Here is an 18,893-nt window from a genome sequence, read left to right on the forward strand (position 1 = left end):
TTTTCTTTCATTTGCATTTATATTCATTTTTTTCTTCTATTCAATTCATCATCGAGGGAAGTATGGAGAATTTTGCTGCACTTGAGTTTTTGTTTAAGTTTTTAAACATAAATTATCACAGTAAAATAAATAGAATTATTTTTGTTTTTATTGTATTTAAATTCAGCAGCATATTCAACCTAAAATGGATGCTTCAAAAGTTCGGCAAATAATATTATTTCATTGAAATTATTGTTGAGTAATTTTGATTATTTTTATGCCTACCGGGAATTTTTTTTTTTTTTTTTTTGAATGGGCCTATACTTCGAAGTTTTTCTTGTAGAGATGGGTATTTTATTTTATGGAATTTGTAACAGAATCCAACGACAATACTGTTTAATAGCACTCATGGTGATCAACATGTTATTGCATGTATTAACTACGCAAAGTAACGGTATAGAAATGGAGTGTTCTATTCCATTCATACCCATCTCTACAAACGATAAATCGGTTTCGAACTCTGTGTTTGCTATGTGCATTTGAGGTTATGGAAGATACGATAGTCCACATTTTGGCAAAACTGTTATATAATGGTTGTCCTTTGCTAGCATCTACTGATTCAGCAGAGTATTGGTGACCTCCGAAAATGAGAGCAACGGACTGCCATCGGCATGCTGATCCGTGGCGCCGATGCTCACATATGTGGGATTACTTATAGGCGGCGGAGCATATGCCAATGCCGTGTGCGCGGTTATGTTGGCCGGATAGAGCAAATGCTGATGTTGTTGCTGCTGCTGTTGATGTTGCTGATAGTGTTGCTGTTGCTGTTGTTGGTGCTGCTGCTGCTGCTGCAGAGCCGACAACTTCGCCGCCTTGCGGGCACTGCGTGAAATATTTACAGATGCTGTTCTGCCGCTGGAGGAGCTCACATGTGTGTCATTGCTCAGCTGCTGCAAGGACATGGCCGTCGCGTCCTCGGCGCAAATGACAAGCGGTGCTGTTGATGCCGACACAATGGCTAGTTGATGGTAGGGCGAGACATTTTCGCCGCCATTGAGCAGACTTGTAACTGCTGGCAGCTGTTGGTTGTGCGTCGTTGCGGGCGGTGTGCGGCAAATGGGCGGTGACACGCCCCCACCGCCAGTCACCTGATGCAGTGTATATCCAGCGAGTTGCTGCTGCTGCTGTTGTTGTTGTTGTTGCTGCAGTTGGGTGGTGAGTATGATCTAGGGAATATTGTTATGGTTAGTAGGCAAAATTAGCACTCAGCTATTGTTTACATGTTTACACGTGTGTTCTAAATTGTTACAGTGGCTTTTAGGGTAAGTTCACCCGAACAAATAATTCACTTAAACAGTTAACAATTATTCAAAAAATTAGTCCTGTTGTCATCAGAGTTTTAGAAGTGTTTTCCCCCTTTCCAATAAAATATTTAGGTATTTTTACCTTATTCAAGTTTTAAGACGAAGAAGTATTAATTTCTAATTTAGTTTTCGTGGCCTGCATTCTAAATTACTTTCATAAAATTATTCACAGGAAAGAAAGTGAGAAAGGTTTGCTGAAATTAATAGATAGTAGCTAGTAAGAAGAAAATGCAACACTCTAGCTTTAAGACAAAACCTTAAAAACCAAATTGTTTTTGAAATTAAATGTATATACAATTTTTTTTAACAATTTAGTTAATCAAACAGGCCTGACCAAATAAAACATGCATAGTTTTTTTTAGAAAAGTGCTTCAAATATAAACTGATTATACATTTTTAACTAATTGTAGTCACTTGTTAGGGGAAAAATATTATAGTGAACTCTCCCTTGACCTTTTTTGGCCGTTCTACATGCCTGATTCAGTTGAGACTAAATAAGCTTTTGGCAGATTTATAGCTTTAAATAAAGTAAAGTATTAAAGAGATCAAATCGTACCTTTGGAAGCATTTTTGAAATATTTGGAAATTCAAGATGATTTCATTCTAACTATTTCTGGAACCGAACTGTCCCCAATTTTTTTTTTTTTTTTGTTTTTTGTTTTTTTTTTTTTTGCCAGACTACAGATTTGGTAATGAAGAACTTTTGTTAATGTGTTTGTCTTCCAACCACTTAAAGTTATTTTTAATATATTTGTGAGTGAAATTGAGTTTAAATATCGATGACATACTTTTTGAACAGTTGGTCCACTATTTGAGCAAATTATTTGGCCGTGTGAACTCACCTTCAGAGTATTGTTTGTCTGTGGCGTGTGCGTCTACAGTGCTTTCTAGACAGTTTACGTTGCCGAATGGTGTCGATTGGTGTTGGTTGGTTCTATTGGCTACTTTAGCGAGTGCTGGCTGTGGGGTGCTGGCCATGGCCGTGCAGATGGTGTGCCTGGTGGTGTGCTGCGCTGGCCGCCGCCGGATGCGTATGCGGATGTGTATGCGGATGGTGGTGATAGGTGAAGTATTGCGAATATTGCGTATAGGATGCTGGCGCCCATACCTCGCTCCCATTCGGAGTGGAGTGATGATGCAAATGATGCGCATGCGCGGCCGCTGCAGCAGATGTGGCATCCACTTGCTGCTGCGCATTCGGGTGATGATGGTGATGGTGGTGATGATGATGTGCGTGCGGGTGGGTGCTGTGCTGTGGGATGTGCTGCTGTTGTTGTTGCTGTTGCTGCTGCTGCTGCTGTTGGCTGGCGGCGGCAGCGCAGCTGTGTTGTTGCTGCTGCTGCTGCTGTGAGTGCTGCTGCGGCTGTTGTTGCATTGGCATTGGCGGTGGCGGTGGCGCTGCTACTGCCTGCGTGGGCGTGGCCAACAGACTTGGCTGGTGCTCAGTGGCAATTTGTGCGGTGGTTACTGAATTATTTGCGCTCACATTGGAGCCGGCAACACGTGGCTGCTGTTGTTGTTGCTGTTGTTGTTGTTGCTGCTGCTGCTGCTGCTGTGGCGAAGTGGTGTGCGAGGAGGCCGAGTATAGACCAGAATCATCATGCTGCAGCTGATAACTCTCCGGTGTACTGGCGTTGGCCGATTTGCTGTCTTTGGTGCCATTCCATTTGGCTGCTGTCGCAGCTGCTGCAACGTTTTCATGCTCATTGTTGTTGTTGTTGTTGTTGTAGCTCAGACCATTGGACAGGGGAGTAGTGCGTTGTGGTGAGACGGCCGTTCGTGCGCCCTGTAAGCTGTTTAGGGGCACGCCACTGGAATGTGTGGTGCCCCACATGAGTACCGTCTGACGCTCATAAGGATCCTGAGCGGCAAGCTCCACTTTCGGGGTGACACTGACGCCGTTGGGCGTTGCAGTGGCGGCTGCATGACCCACCGGTGAAGGTCCATCCGAAGAGCAGGAGATGACGTCCATAACTTGAGGGGAGGATTTGGGTGTCTTCAGAGGCACTTGCTGCAAGCATAAAATAAAATAATTCGCTTAAATATTTGACATAAAGCCTTCAATGCCGAATTAGCTAGAAAGACCCATTTGGTCTCTTTCTGATATATTTTCTAAAGCCCCTAAAAGTTTAATAAGCTTCTATACCCTATATGTAGGTGTATAGTTTTTTCTAAGGCTATTTGTATGAACATCGAGAATTTTCGAGCCATAACAACTTGGTATAGATTCAGATACAGATTCAATTTAGTGGTTTATTTCACGTCCCAAGAACGTAAGCTTTGTACTTGTACTGCTAAATGAGGCCACAAGGTTCTTTTGTACGTTTTTGTTAAACCAATTTTATATAATGGCAACCTCATTATTTGATGTACAGTTCTAGCAATTTAACTCTCGAAATATATGAACCCATTACTTTAGTATTTTTGTTCTCGTTACAAATATCTCCATTAATGACTAGGTTATTCAGTATTGTGGGTTTTGGAACTCTGTACTTACCTGCGGCGTCGAGTTGGGACTGCCGTAGCCACTGCTATATCCACTGTAATACTTCCCCGTATCCTGCCATTTGTCGTCGGGCTTGGAGGCAATGGCGTAGCCATCGTACGATAGGAAGCCATTTGTTACGTAGGCCGAGGCAGGCGCACCCGTATGGTGGTAGTCCGTGTAGTAACCACCGACGGCACCCTGCAGCCGATACTGATGGAAGAGATTTTCGGTGACGGGATAGAAGGCGTTGGTCGAATGCACCGAACTGCTCATATAAAGGTTATCAGCCGCCGTCGCATACGGCGATGTCGTGTACATGGGATTGAGATTGGAGTAGGCGGCAGCCACCGCCACCGCCGGATCGGGCAGATACTCCACCACGGCCGGAGCCGGGGAGCTGACTTGGCCCAGTGGCGAGGACTGCTGGGACTGTTGCTGTTGCAGTTTGCGTTTGCTTCGACACGTGGAGAGAAAGTCCCGCAGTTGCGTCTTGTAGCGTCGATTGGGCCGTGTTGGAGTCACCGGCGGAGGCAGCGTGTTGGGTGACGTGCTGGGCGGCACCACCAGCTGATCTGCCTCCGAGAAGTAGGTGGAGGCCAGACCAGTGTCCAGATAGCTAACCTTGAAGTCCATTGTTCGTTTGCCCAGCAAATCGTGACCCTCCTCATCCATTAGCTGACGATGTGTACAGATGACAAAGTCCGGCTTCGAATTTTTGTAAACCAGACGGGAACTTGTTTGCAACCATTGCCACTCACCATCCTTCTTTTGATAGCGATAGGCAATCATGCCCGAAGCGCCCGTTTTAAGAACTGCAATACAAAAAAAAACAAAAACTGTTTAGAATCGGGGAAAAACAGTCAAAATGTTTTTGTGTTGATTTAGAACTGTAAATGCAAGCTGCTTTCTCAAACGTCTTGAAAGAGATTTAATGCTTGTATTACAAATTAAACGTTCAGTCTAACAAAACCTATGAATAACCAGTTCTGGACGAATCGAAAATCAAAACGTATTTTTAACAACTTTTCGATTCAGCTGTTGGAATCAAAAGTAAAGGCAATATTTTAACTTCAGCTGTTGTTATTGTTTCTAAAATCATTTAGTTTAATCCAAAATTAGTTTAAACTCTGTCAAAGGCAGCAAAAGCGGAAGCTGCGCCCTAAAAGTATGCTATTCTTAATTTAAATTGTGTTCCTAATCCAGTTAAAGGGTAACTTCCATATGGGAACGTTCCGAAACTATATTTGGAACATCGAAATGATATCTCTTTATAATTAAAAAAATAGTTGTTACACATATATATATTTTTCTCATCCATATTACTTATAACATCGAAAAACTTACGCTCTTGATGTGCGCTGGCCACATACGCCAGATCATCGTAATGCACCAAATCATAGCCACCCATATTAACCAGCTCGGCATCCGCATAGCCCAATATGTGCTTGCCACGCTGATCCATGGACACCAACGAGAAGTCCAGCTTATGCTTCGACTTGAACATATTCTCCTTATGGGGTATTTCGAGCAGGCTGGGCGGTCCAAATGGGGTGCAGTACGCGAAAAGGGCCAACGGTGGCTCCTCTGTCTTACGGTTCTGTCCATGCAATATTTTAATGCGACCACGAATGTCCAGACGAAGAAAACCCGATGTATTGTCCAGCAGGCAGCGAAATCGCACCGTGAAGCTGCGCTCCAAATATAATGCCTTATCCGGCGCCAATGTTTCGGCCAATTGCATGCTGGACATGTCTGCGGGCAGAAAACTGTTCCACAGCAACTGTCGCTGCAGCTCCTCCCGATCCTCGGAGTGGACTAGTTCATAGACGGATTGGTGCACGATGTCAGACTGCAAAAAGGAAGCAAAACAAATCTCGTTATAAATATTGTGCCAGAAGCAGGCTTTTTCCGAATCGCAATGTTTTTGTGAATGAAATTTTCTTGGCTGTTCCAGCAAAACGCAAAAATAATGCAAGTATAGTAAAAAGTTTATTCGCTCTTTAAGAGCTTTAATTGAAATCAGAAAATGTATTTTTAATATATTTTATAAAAATTGGCAAAAAAAGTTGTTCTACCTTGAACCCAAAGGGTAAAACAACATCATAAAAAGTCTGACTTATAGACATGTTCACCTGTCTGTCTGAATATCCAGAACCTTTCAACCATACAACTAAAAATACACGAAACTTCTCTTGAAGTCTTGTCTTAAACATATACCTATTAGGCGTAACACAAACTCTTAATAACGTAAGGTTCCCTAGAAATATCAGGCGTAAAATCGCTCTTATTAGAAACAACATTTAGGTTTAATGAACTATGTTAAATTTTAATTGAAATCGGAACACCATAAGTAGTATCTTAAAGTAACCATAGAAATACGCTTTTGTCAAAAATTATTAACGTACTAAATACGTATTACATCGCTTATCAATATTTGTGTGTTTTATGTACTACTACAGGTTTTATCAAAATATATGCATCATTTGGAATAGTTACATTATTATTATTGCAAGAGTTCATATGAAGTTTAATTTAAATAAAATAATTGTATTAAAGGCATTAGATAAAAAAATTGGTCTTAAGAATTCAGGAAGCAAATTATTTTGTACATTAATACAAAAATTCTAATACAATATTTATGGTATATTATGAGATGCATTTCAAGAATTAAAGCACTTATCAGTAAATCGCGTATAAAAATACTGGTGCGGCACAATGCTCAGATTTGTGGTTCGATATTCGCATTGATTTTGGTTTTAATCTCGAACACTGCTTTATTTTTTGTTTGACCTTTTTATGTTGGCTGCCTCTTTTCGGGCTTATAAATCAAAATGCGCGCAAATTGAAAACGCGCCCCATATTGGTTTTTGGCGCTGCTGCCGCAAAATTGAGACATAAATTCTGCAGCTTGCCAACAACAAGAGCAGGGGCAACAACAATTTGTGCAGCAGCCGCTAGGGTGGTGCACAGTGGGGTGCTCGGAGAACAGCAACCGACCTATTGGAACTTTCTTCTCTTGTGCAAAAATCAACAAAGCAAATGATTATGATATGTGGAAATGTATGGGCTCCCAGGTAATGCCAGCGTTTTTAATTGAGCTGCCAAATGGGCGTGTCAAGTGCCGCTTTACACATTTACAACTAAATTAAAAATCAAAGCCCAATGAATGAAGAAACAGCAGCAGCACCACCACCAATAACAACAACAACAACAGCAGCAACTACAAGCGCCAAGAAAGCTAACTGCAATTTCAATTTCCATTCGACAACCGCCAATATAATAAAGTAGGCAAAAACACAATGCTCGGGCAGCAGGCGAGGGTCCAGCGGGGATCTCGAGGCAGGCGCACAAGTCAAGCCCAAAACATGTTGCCAGTGCCAGTCGACTGACCAGCCAGGCCACAATATCCAACTCCGAAGCCAACCAGCTGCCCAGGCGCTGTTGCCTCCGCTACAAGCTAATAATAACAGACGCCGCTATCCTCGCCCCTGCCCTCATCTGACACTTCCTTATCACGCACTATGGGACCATGTCCTAAAATATTCTATAAAATTTAAAAATGTGCCAAACGTATTTCAATTTAAAGTATGGTATGTATCGAAATTTAGTTGACTTCCACAGAAGACTTAAAAACTATGAACAATAGAGAAGAGTGTGAAAAGATACTTAGTAATATAAATAAATTATGTCAATCATCCACAGATGCATGCATTAGTCTTGTGGGGTCTTCATTGTCTCCATTTTTGCAGATAGATTGTTTTCCAAACTCATTTTAAATAATAACTAAAGACAAAATGCGAAGATTTGTAATTCGTTATTTCATACTTCTACTTTAAACTATTTGAAATATTTTCTTTTTGTGAATGAATTGAATAAAAAATAACTGCTTCTTATAGTTATAAGATTTTAATTTGAATCAAGCATTATATAAATAAATAGCTATACAATAATATAAAAACATATCAAATTTAATCGAATTATAAAATTATAAGTAATACATTTTTAATTAATAATATAAATAATATAACGCTATAGGCATTAAAAGTTAACTTAGATAACATAAACATTTAAATATCGTACATTACACAATTTACTAATATGATTTAAATAATATAGGTACAATTTATTTAATATTTAAGTGGGTTGGTTGGTTATCTCGGTAAAATATTCCTGACTCAGGCTAATATTTGACTCATTGGACTGTTCCACAGCGAGTCAGTTAAGTTTAAATTAATTAAAAAATCATTTTTTATAACTAGGTCCTTGAAATAGCACACTGTGCCACGTGAGGAAATCCCTCAGTGCAGGCGATGCCTCTTACCATCTCTGCATGTATCTTCTGTTACTTCTGTCCGTCTGCCTGTTTGTTTGTCTGTCTGAATGGTTGTCCGCTTGTATGTCTGTTTGTTTGCCTGCTTGCTTCTTGCTGCTGCTATTGCGCAATCCTCCCGCTGATCTGATTTTTATTTATGATTCAAACTGGCCAATATCCGAGCACATCTTGCGCCTTGTCTCGTATGTAGATCGTCTGTTTGCAGACGTAGTCATAATTTCTGTTTGTTTTTTGCACTTGTTCAACCTTTTTTCCCTCAATGATCACTGTATGCTGATTATTTGCACAGCGATTGGCAAATTGCTTGTAAGGTGTGTTGAATAACAGACGCCGAATGTGTGGCTAGAAGGTGTTGCCACAGTTAAGTCTCGAGTAACCAGTGGTTACGATATATTTGGCTTGGCTGCATGATTATGAAAAGGCAAATTGAGGAGCTCTTAAGAGATAGGCAGAGCAGATGGTTAAAATATCTACAAAGGTATTGATTATTCTCGTATATAGATATGTAATGTTCATTAAGTAGATATCAACAAAATAAATCGTACTGCCATGAGAAAACAAGCTTGTCACCTTACCCCTTACAGACTCACAAATATATTTTTGATACCATTCATTGATTTAATAAAAGGCTATAAAACTACATCTATATCGGAATATATTTATATGATTAAAATAATATAGGTACATTGACTGATTCATTAATTTAATATTTATAATTTAATTTAATATTCATTAGTCACAATCTTTAAGGGATAATGTAATTTTAAGCTCTTGATTTAATTGTCCTCTCATTTGTTTCTAATTTAGACAAATAATGATAAATAGTAAACTTGTAATGCCTTGGGGATAGAATACATATTAGAGCATTGGCAATTTTCTTTTAAAGCATTAAGCAAATTATTTCGAATATTTCGGTATCTGTATAAAACATATTAGGCATATTTTGGCTTATTATCATTTTATTAATATAAATAATAATTATAAATTATTAATCTGTTTATTGGTCAGCAAAATGTGAAGAATCTTGAAAATTTGGTCTATTTCAAGCGTAAGCAATTTCCTCTTATAAATAAAGATTTCGTTTAATTAAGTATAGTCCATGATGAGCCTTAATAAAATTATTATCTGATTACCTACATCAGATACAATAATATTGGATTGTTCTAAACTATGAAATTTTAGCATTAGTTTAATTTTAAAATATTATATAATATAACTGATATTGCTAAATTGCTGCTTTGCACTTCAGATACTCTAATCCGGGCATAATGCATTTTAGCCTCCATTCCATTGTAATTGATTGTAATCTTAGCACATATTTATCTTCATTTTTGAGTTTTATTAAATATTTACTACAAAACAGCTAATGTTTTAAGCGTTAAATATAATGCGATAGAACGTGGACCTTAGCGAACTATGCGATATAAATATAGTAAGCAGATGTATATATAAATGAAAATTCAAACATTATTTAATAAATTGTGCTTTTGGATCCTCTTCGTATTTTAGCTGTACTTTGACCCCCCGAACGCTTCTGATTTGACCCAAAAAAAAAAAAGAAGTCATTGCTACTCGTTTCATTCACAAAAATATGCGCCACTCACCGCAGGCAATTAAAATCAATCAAAAATTGTCTATATGTATGTATGTACATATTATGTATGCATGTATGTGTGTATGTGTGTCTGTGTATGTTTGCCATCCACTTACCTGATGAAAACCCAAATAACTCTCGATGCTGTGCGTGGCAAAGAAGACCTCGCCTTCGCATGTCAGTATCATTAGAAATCCATTTAGAGCCTGAAAGCAGAGAGCAGAAAGAAAACAACAAATTAAATCAAAACTACGAATTAAATGTAGTTGCGGCAAAAAATACAAAATAAAACAAGGAAGGAAAAGAGAACGGTAACTGTCAAATTGACGAGCGAGGCGTATGGAATAAGAAAGAGGGTAAGAAAGAAAGAAAGGCGGCACGATATGAAATGAGCGCAGGCGTGCTGCTGCTTCTGCTTCTGCTGCTGCCGCCGATGCCGCTGTTAGAGACAAGTAGCAAGTATGTATTTTATGTAGAAATCGATAGAAAAAAGTGTGTTGTGTGTGTGTGTGAGGGAGAGAGAGAGAATGGGCGAGACTGACAGCGCGCGAGCGAGATAAAGGCAGCTGTAATTGCGGTAGCTACCGCTTCTTGAATGGATTAATCCATCATCTGGCAGTCGTTCGTTGAGTCTAAGATGCGAGCATAAGCATATGTACATACATATATGTATGTATATGAATGGATGAATGAATGTACATATGTATGTGTTTATGTGTGTTGACGAAGTCGACGCGACGGCGCTAACTTGCGGCTGAAACGTAATCAGCGCTTAAGGTTGCTCATTTCTTGTAAAGCAGCAGCGGACCAAGTCAAAGACAACAACAACATCAGCAACAGCAACAGAAACAACAACAACAGCAAGAGTTCCACATCAAACACAACCGGGAAATGGCGCGCAATTAAATCAATGGCTCTCAACTGAATGCTGCAGCTGAAAAAGGGTTACGTGTTTTTTGCTTTTGATTTAAAAACAAAACAGAAAAAATTATATGTAGCTGATACTTTACTTTATGCGCTTGTTCTGTTTGTAATTGCTGGTTTCATTCTTTTTTTATCTTCAGTATTTTTTTCATTTTTGAGTGCGAGTAGCATTGTAATTATATAGTATACATACATACATGTATAGATATTTGTGGCAACTAGCGCGACCGGTAAACCTGTCCAAAAACTGTCTAAACAACACACAATAGCAACAGCAACAGCAGCAGCAGAAACAACAACAATACAGTTGAAAAGTTGTAAAGCATGCAAAAGTTTTTAAGTTTCTTGAATTATTATTATTTTAGATTGCATTTAAAGCTGCTATTTATTGGCTGTTAATGGGTGTTGCGCATGCGATTTCAAATTTTTTACACTCGCATGGTCAGGACACGCATATGACCAAAACAGTTAGCAATTAACAATTAACAATGTACGGCTAACAATTAACAGTTCGACTAGATAGCACCAAGTACCAGCACCAGCACCAGCACCAGCACAGGCACAAAATGCCAACACAATGTGTGAACAAGTCGATGGTCAGAATAATAATAAGCATTCATGAAATTGTAAAACGAAACTGAAAAGACAAATCTGCTGTTGTTTCATTAGTGTAGTGATCGGTGCGCATTGTAATTAATAAACATGGCCAACTGCTCATAATTAATACAGGCGTATTTAAATATCAATTTGCAGGCCAACAGCACCAGAACAGACGTTGCGGCCGCTGCCACGTCTACTTGCAACTCGAGACAAATGCCTGCGATTGCTGCTAATTACAGAGAGGCAGGCCGAACTGGAACTGCAACTCAACGGGCAGACAGGGAACTTTCAACAGGGAAGCGGCCACAAGCACGGCCTCCTCTGCCACACATTTCGAGTTGCTGTGCAACAAAAATAAAGCACAAGAGTTGGCATTAACCGACATAAACGCTAAGTGGCGTCATCATTTAAATCGCATCAACAACCGAAGCTGGCCAGCCAGCCTAGCTGCCAGCTCCTTTGCGAAAGGCCGAAAGGATATGAATTGTCATCAAGCCCGCGGCAGGTTTTGCAACCAAGCTCGTTGCACATCAATAATCTTCATAAAGATGATGAACGGTAGCAGCAGGTGAGATAGCAATGGGACGAAATATACACTGCCTATCAAATTGTTCAAAGTGTATGCCAGATCTTGACTTAGAATTCCTAATAATATTTAATTAGTCCTCATAGATGTATAGAGACTATTTAAAAAGTCTCTAAAGGATTCTTCCATTACTGGTATCATCATAACTTTCTCAATTTTTAGAACACTCTTGTTCAACATTTTCTTTTATTTTATATTACCTAAAAAATTACGATATTTGAATGAAATTTGTTTGGTTAAGCAACGCTGTTGTTGTGAAATCATAGTCCTGTTAAACACCAACTTGGAGAAAATTGCGTTTTAAATCAGATCTGATAAACAAAATGAAAAGATGCATCGATATGAGGAACAAATTCTTCTCTACAAATCCACCAAACATGAGCTTTTACGCTTTTTAGTCGTGCATTTGCATTTTATAAATAAAATATGTTCCGACCAACTGCTAAATACCATAACAGATAGTTTCCTTTCATAATTAAGTTTTTTCCGCAGCCATAACATACCAAATTATTTTCCATGTAGATTATATAGGCAGAATTTGTTGGATCGATTGCAAAACAAAATATTCTCTTTTCGCTAAAAAAATTCAGCATCAAAAATTAAGCGTCTTTATTTAGACAATGAATAGATTATAATTTACATATGTATGTGCATTTAAAAATTCTTTGCAATAAGAACAGATATGAAATTATCAAGCAATAGATTCATTTTTTATAAATTAACTCCTAATTTAAATTTTATAATATTCACATTAAATTAAAGACATTAAATAAGAAAATATAGATTGACTGGCAACGGATGTGCTGCTCCTACCATCAATCTCTTAAATAGCTCACAGCGTATTTTTCTATGAAAGGCCAGCTTGATGGCTGGTCTCTGCGTCCCCATTGCACTTGAGATTTCATTCTCAATTTTTTTCCTTATTCCCTTCCTCATCCACTGCGGTGGCCTATACTTTAAGTAAGTCTGCCGACGACTTCACCATCCCCAACATCATCCTCTAATGCGTTTTTAATAATACACGCCCGTGCAGCAAGCGAAAGATACTTGTGAAATCTGGCTGCGATTGTGAGTTTCATTTCAGTTTTGATTTGATAAGTTGGCAGCGATTATTTTATCATTTCCTCGACGTTCCCTTTTTCTCTCGCTCTCTCCTGCCGTTGACTATAGTCAGTGTATGTCAGTGAGCTTAGTCGAGTTCACATGACCAGTTAGTTCGCAAAACTAGACAATTTTCGCTATATTGCTGACCATAATTGCTTAATAAAGCCATAGCTGTGTGGGTCAAGTGGTGTAATCTGCGTGGCAGATGAGAAATCGTCAATAGAGTTGAGCTTTAAATGCATGTATACATATACTATATATGGGTAATGTGAATACAAATAATTAATAGTAGCGATTGCTGAATAGTTCACTTTAATGAGGGTTATTTCATCTCAAATTTGTGTCATTGATGTTTGTATAGTACCAATTTTTTTTTGTATTAGAGTAAGTTTTGAAATGATTGAACACAAAGAGATTTCACTATTTAGATGTACTTTTAAAGCCACCAATGTTTATCAAGGTTTGGCCATTCTGGATTAAGCTATACACATAACAGACTAACAATAATTGCAATATGTATTGAAATATGAATTGAAAATAGCTGGGGTTTATTCAAATTAATTTTAATGTTGATTATATATTAGAAAAGACATGTTTTCTTAACACAATTTGAAATAGGAGCTCCCCTGTTTCTATCAATAAATTGAAAAATTGTTCGACTAATAAGTGAAGCCTCTCAATTTAAGTAAAAAAAAAGTAAGAAGTAATAAAAGAGTTTCAGCAATGGTTGCAGACTTTTGAGCGCATACTAATTTTAATTATTTTCTGGTCCAGGAGAGAAGATGAGGATTTTACGAAGTATTCATTAATGGGAATTCAAGTACCCGTTGTTATTTTAATATTTGACAATAAAATGCAGTAGGAGTAAGAAATGCCGTTAAAAGAAGCCGAGTTAATTAATATTCGCCAATAAAGCAATTCTTTAATGGTAGAAAAGTCAAATTTGTAGCCTGACTGCAAAGATAAATATTTCATGTTTATTAAGTTCGAAAGTTGAGGCTTAAAACAATACAAAAATTTAGACGCATTTTCAATGTCAGAGTTATACAAAAACCATTACTCCGTTTCTGAATCAAACGGCTTAGCATAACAAAAAAACATTAGGAAGATTAATAAAATAGTAATAATAATTGAACAAGTATTTGGTTTGCCGAGTTAGCTTAATAGCCAGCTTGATATTTGAAAAATTTACAAATCGTTAACGAACATGTTGCGCATTAATAACAGTGCTTAAAAAATGTATAGTAAGAGTGTAAGAACGTTTAAAATAATCCGAATTTTAATAATACAAGTAGATTTAATATAAACTGAAATTGTGCATAAAGCTTAACTTCTATTTGCATTACTTGATTCAATTATTTAGCTTAATAGCCAGCTTGCTACTTGAACAAGCATTTAACAAGTCATCCAACAAACTGGCGTGCTTGTCAAAACATGGCCAAATGCTTCAGACCATGAGCGGTGCACTTGACTTGTCCACGAACATGTTGCGCATACGACGTGTGGGCGCTTCGCTATTAACAGCTGCTAGTGCTCTAGTATTATTATTTGGACAGGTCTATCCAACTCTTAAATCAATTACATATTTCGTTGCTAGTGTTTAATTATTTTGAGCTTCAAAATGTGTGTCGCGAATAAAAGTGTTGAAAGTGTTTCACTTTCTTGCCGCAAACAGGAAAAACGAACGTGGTTGCGCTGCTGTGTTGTTGTGGTTTTTGTTGCTTTTGCCTTAGTATGAATGAGATGGAGCATATGCATGAATGGGCGCGCGCTGCGTGACAAAACGCCATTTTCTAATGATAATATGTGACCCACAACAGCAACAGCAACAGCGATACAAGTAGCTGGCAACAAAAGTAAAACTTCATGAGCAATTGAAACGGGCAACAGGTAACAAATACCTGAGCTATTAAAACTAAATATACACAGAAACACACACACTCACACACATAAAGAACACACATGCATAAAGACTCGCCAAGTCCGTTGAGTTGTCTAAAAATATGCACGGAAATGCACAATTGTGCAGCTCGACAATTAGTTGCAGTTCGCCGGTGCCAACAGTCTGCCCTTTTCGCATACACATACATACACATATGAACATGTACATACATGTATGTACATGCCTTTATGTATTCATTTTGTAAGGCATAGCAAAAAGTTTTCCAGGCTTTTTTGGCTTGCGTTCAAAATTTGCCACCACTCTGCGTATACGTAATGCACTCAACTGCATATTTTAAGGGCCCGAATGCAAACTGCATTTTCTATTCGGCGGTAGGGTTAGAGAAAAAGTAACTGCAAGCAGACTGTAGGCCTTTTTATACATGCCTAGCTTGCTTAGACTTTGACATTGAATTGTGTAGTGTGCGACCAAAAAATGCATAAAGCGCATGTTGCACCAATGCGTGTGTCTGTGTCTGTGTCTGTGTGAGTGTTGGTTTGTGTGTCAGGCATGCAACCATTTCCGCATTGATTTGCGTTTTGCTTTTGTAAGAAATTCTTGCGATTTTATTTCGCCTATTTTTCTGATCGATGTGTTTAATTTCGAACTTGTTCTATCTTCTTATAGTATTACACTCACGATATCAAGATTATTCCTTAATCTTGTGAGATTTCATTTTATTTTCTTACGAATTATTGAGACGATATTGGCTTGGGAGCGTATTTGAAAAATATTCTTAGGAAAATAATACGCCATAAATACGTTTGTAGGAAGGACTACACACAAGAGCTATTGCTTCAAAACCTAAATTGGAAATACTCGGAGCAAGAGAATTTGATTTTCTTTTATGGAAAAATTCTTAAATTTTTTCAACATAATAAATGCGAAAATATTCGCATTATAAGTTGTTCAACCGATTAGTAGTTACTGTCCAGATTTACACAACTTTTTCAAAATTAATTCTTTTTCCAGCCCACAAAATGGTATTCAGTTTTACAAAATGAAAAGATTGTTCAATTGATTGTGGAATATTTCAATCGCATATGCCCGTTCAATGGAAATAGAAAACATCACGCATTCAGATAAATTTTCGATTTACTTGATATTTAAATACACATTTCTTCAATTAATGACTCAAAAAAAGTTTAATGACAAAAGTATTTAACTAAAAAGTTGACTTTTTACGCAAATGCAAATGGCACATATTTAAAGGTAAAACTTTTGATAAACTGAACGGGTACATTCCCCAATAAATTTGATAGTGACGACTATGTATTTCCTATCCATATTTGCAGATCAAGTCTTACACTTAACCATTAGTTTGGGAAGATATCTTTGTGTCTATTTATAGTGTCTGCATTTTCGATTCAAAAACCAAATTGCAATCATCATCTAGATGGAGTATTTTGTCTCTAGTCAGAGCAGCTGCATTTTCGATTTCAGAAGTAAGTCGCAAGTGGGTTGCGATTTCGAAAATGGAAGCACAACTATATACATACAAGTATATACGTTTGGGTGTGTGTTCGTTTGTCCAACAGGCGTTACTGTTTGAGGTATGTGTGCATTAAATTAAACTGTCAGTGCTGTGACAAGTGCATATGTTCGAAACATTCACTTCAGCGCCTTTGTGCCTCAAGCTTTAATACATTACAAACATGCAACTTGGGCGCCGCTTCTGTATGTGTGTGCGAATAGTGTGTGTATGTGTGTGTGGCAGACACTTTAATTGGAGTTTCGGGAGCACATGGTAGTGTACATAAACTTGAAATGCATAATTTTGCTGTTGCACCTGATGGCTTGGTGGCATTGGCAGTCAATTACAACTATCAGCAATTCACGGCAATTATCGACTAATTTGTATGGCCAAATGAATTTCCGAAATCGCAATTGAAACACAAGAATTTGGGACAGGGGACCATTTCATCAATGGGAATATTACAAACTTTATTAAAGTGTTCACATTTCAGCTCCCAAGGGTAAAATGTTGCAGCACTCAGAAACTTCATATGCATTATGACTCAATTTTAATCAACAGATAAAAGAGCGTGTAAAAATTAGAGACGGGAGTGGCATTGGGAAAACGCGCCAGAAAGGGCGAGAATTGCGAGCAATAATTCGTGTTCGACATTTTAGGAAGTACATACTTATTACCCGGAAGTCTTTTGATTGCTAATATACTCTCACTGTCCTTAAATAATCCATCTCTTCATAAGCTTTTTAATTATTTAAAAACGTTGAAATCAAATTATTTGCCACCTTCGTGGTGAGGTCTGTTTGTCAAGACTTATGATAGCTCTTATGGACGAGGTTGAACAACTAATTGTATAAACTATAAATTCTAATGTAAATAAAATTGAAATCAACATTTCTTGTTTTTTAGCCCAATTGCTTTTTAAACCACCGTTTAAGGTATCTAAATTGTCCGCCACGATTGAAGTGTTAGCTTAGCTGCTATTTCTATCCTTTTTTGCTTAATATTTGGAAACAGTTTGTATATGAACTTTTAAAAATAACTGATTTGTATGGAAACAAGAGAAGACGATCTCGTTCGGAAATTCCGAGCTCATTTGTAGCCCAAAGGTATGAGCAGCTAGATCACTTAAACCACAACTTATGTATTATATATGCAGGTAACAACCCCTTAAACAGAATTGTATGGTGTAAGGAATTGCCTTGGAAATAGTATAATGTTTTTATTTTATTACCTAAAAATGACTATAAACTATCATTAATCAATAGTTGCTACCTAAAAGCTGAAGCTTTTGATTGCTTCAACTGAAAGAATGAAGGTTTACCATTTGGCTTACATCTACATAGATGGAGTCTTTGGAAGAAGGTTTGCCAGTAGCCTATCTATTAAAGAACGCTTCGTCATTTCCAAGCGGCTTTAGTCAAGATACGCATGAGTTTAGGGAAACACGTTTACAATAAAGTCCACTTTATGTATTATTTTATAAAAATATTGTGTTAAGTTATACTAGATGCGCATCAGCCGGCTTGGTAAATACCTTAAGTAATGGCTTAATTATTGAATTTCCAAGCAGCATTCCCTGTTCGATTGATAAAGTTTTATCTTTTTTTGCTGTCGTGTTTTGTGACTCTTGTTTAGAAACTCTATCATTGAGAATCGATATGTCTTAAATCCAAATATAGTTCGCTGAATAAGTTCTAATTGGCTCCATCTATCTGCTAATAATTAGTCATAGGTAACTGAATTTATTATGTATTTATCAATCGACAGGACAGAGAGACTGGCCTCTGGAAAAGCTATTAATTCAGTCGGAATTTTCTGTACACATGCCAATTAGAACATTAATCAATTTAGCGCATGGACACACACACATTACTAATTGCAACAAACTGTTAGACAATTTTCCACCTTCGTACAAATCAATGCAGACCGCGAAGGCTTGCGTGACAAACCTAACAACTTGTACGTACATTTATCCTACTTATATACATATATATAGCAGATATGGATGTATATGCATGTGTGGGTGGGGGGAAACATTTATCAACACAAGTCGCTAACCATCGTTGATTGATTATGCGCCGTGCGTATTCCCAGTTCGAACTTAATTAAGTTATCAAATTGATTAGCAAAAATTAGAGATGGTTGCAGCTTACCTGCAGGAACATATCACCATCGAGCAGGCCGTGCTCAAAGGCCCCCAGCTCTCGTGTTCGATAGCCATCGTGTGCGTGTATGTGGGGCAGGACACCATTCTCCTCCTTATCCTTATGCATAACAACTGCAAAGATGGAAAAACAATAAAATGTAGTGAATAAAATATATATGCAGACCAATGGGGTGGCAGGCGTAAATATTTCTAAGTAGATGATTTCTTATTTTATTAGCCATTAATATTTTATGATTGCAATGGCGTCGCAATTGTTCGCCATAAATAACTAGCCTCAAATGTTTTTGAGCAGCCAGCGAAGGCAACCGAAAACCATAGTAACTTCATAAAAATCCAAT

At 37.7% G+C, this 18,893-nt stretch overlaps 1 protein-coding gene across 1 annotated transcript in view; it reads right to left on the reverse strand.

Annotated features, from left to right (window-relative positions):
• Nucleotides 1–534: 534 nt before the first annotated feature.
• Nucleotides 535–18,893, reverse strand: part of LOC115625190 (neuronal PAS domain-containing protein 2) — a 65,571-nt gene continuing 47,212 nt past the window's right edge. Inside the window, exons 3-10 of the mRNA XM_030520156.1 lie at nt 18,542–18,666; nt 9,875–9,964; nt 5,176–5,680; nt 3,841–4,643; nt 2,749–3,354; nt 2,527–2,637; nt 940–1,205; nt 535–903 (exon numbers count right to left, since the gene is read on the reverse strand). Of these exons, the coding sequence (XP_030376016.1) occupies nt 591–903; nt 940–1,205; nt 2,527–2,637; nt 2,749–3,354; nt 3,841–4,643; nt 5,176–5,680; nt 9,875–9,964; nt 18,542–18,666 (2,819 nt within the window). The 3' untranslated portion in view covers nt 535–590. The remainder of the gene's footprint in view (nt 904–939; nt 1,206–2,526; nt 2,638–2,748; nt 3,355–3,840; nt 4,644–5,175; nt 5,681–9,874; nt 9,965–18,541; nt 18,667–18,893) is intronic.

The sequence above is a fragment of the Scaptodrosophila lebanonensis genome, unplaced genomic scaffold, assembly GCF_003285725.1.
Source record: "Scaptodrosophila lebanonensis strain 11010-0011.00,11010-0021.00 unplaced genomic scaffold, SlebRS2 tig00000072-arrow-pilon, whole genome shotgun sequence".
NCBI lineage: Eukaryota > Metazoa > Arthropoda > Insecta > Diptera > Drosophilidae > Scaptodrosophila > Scaptodrosophila lebanonensis.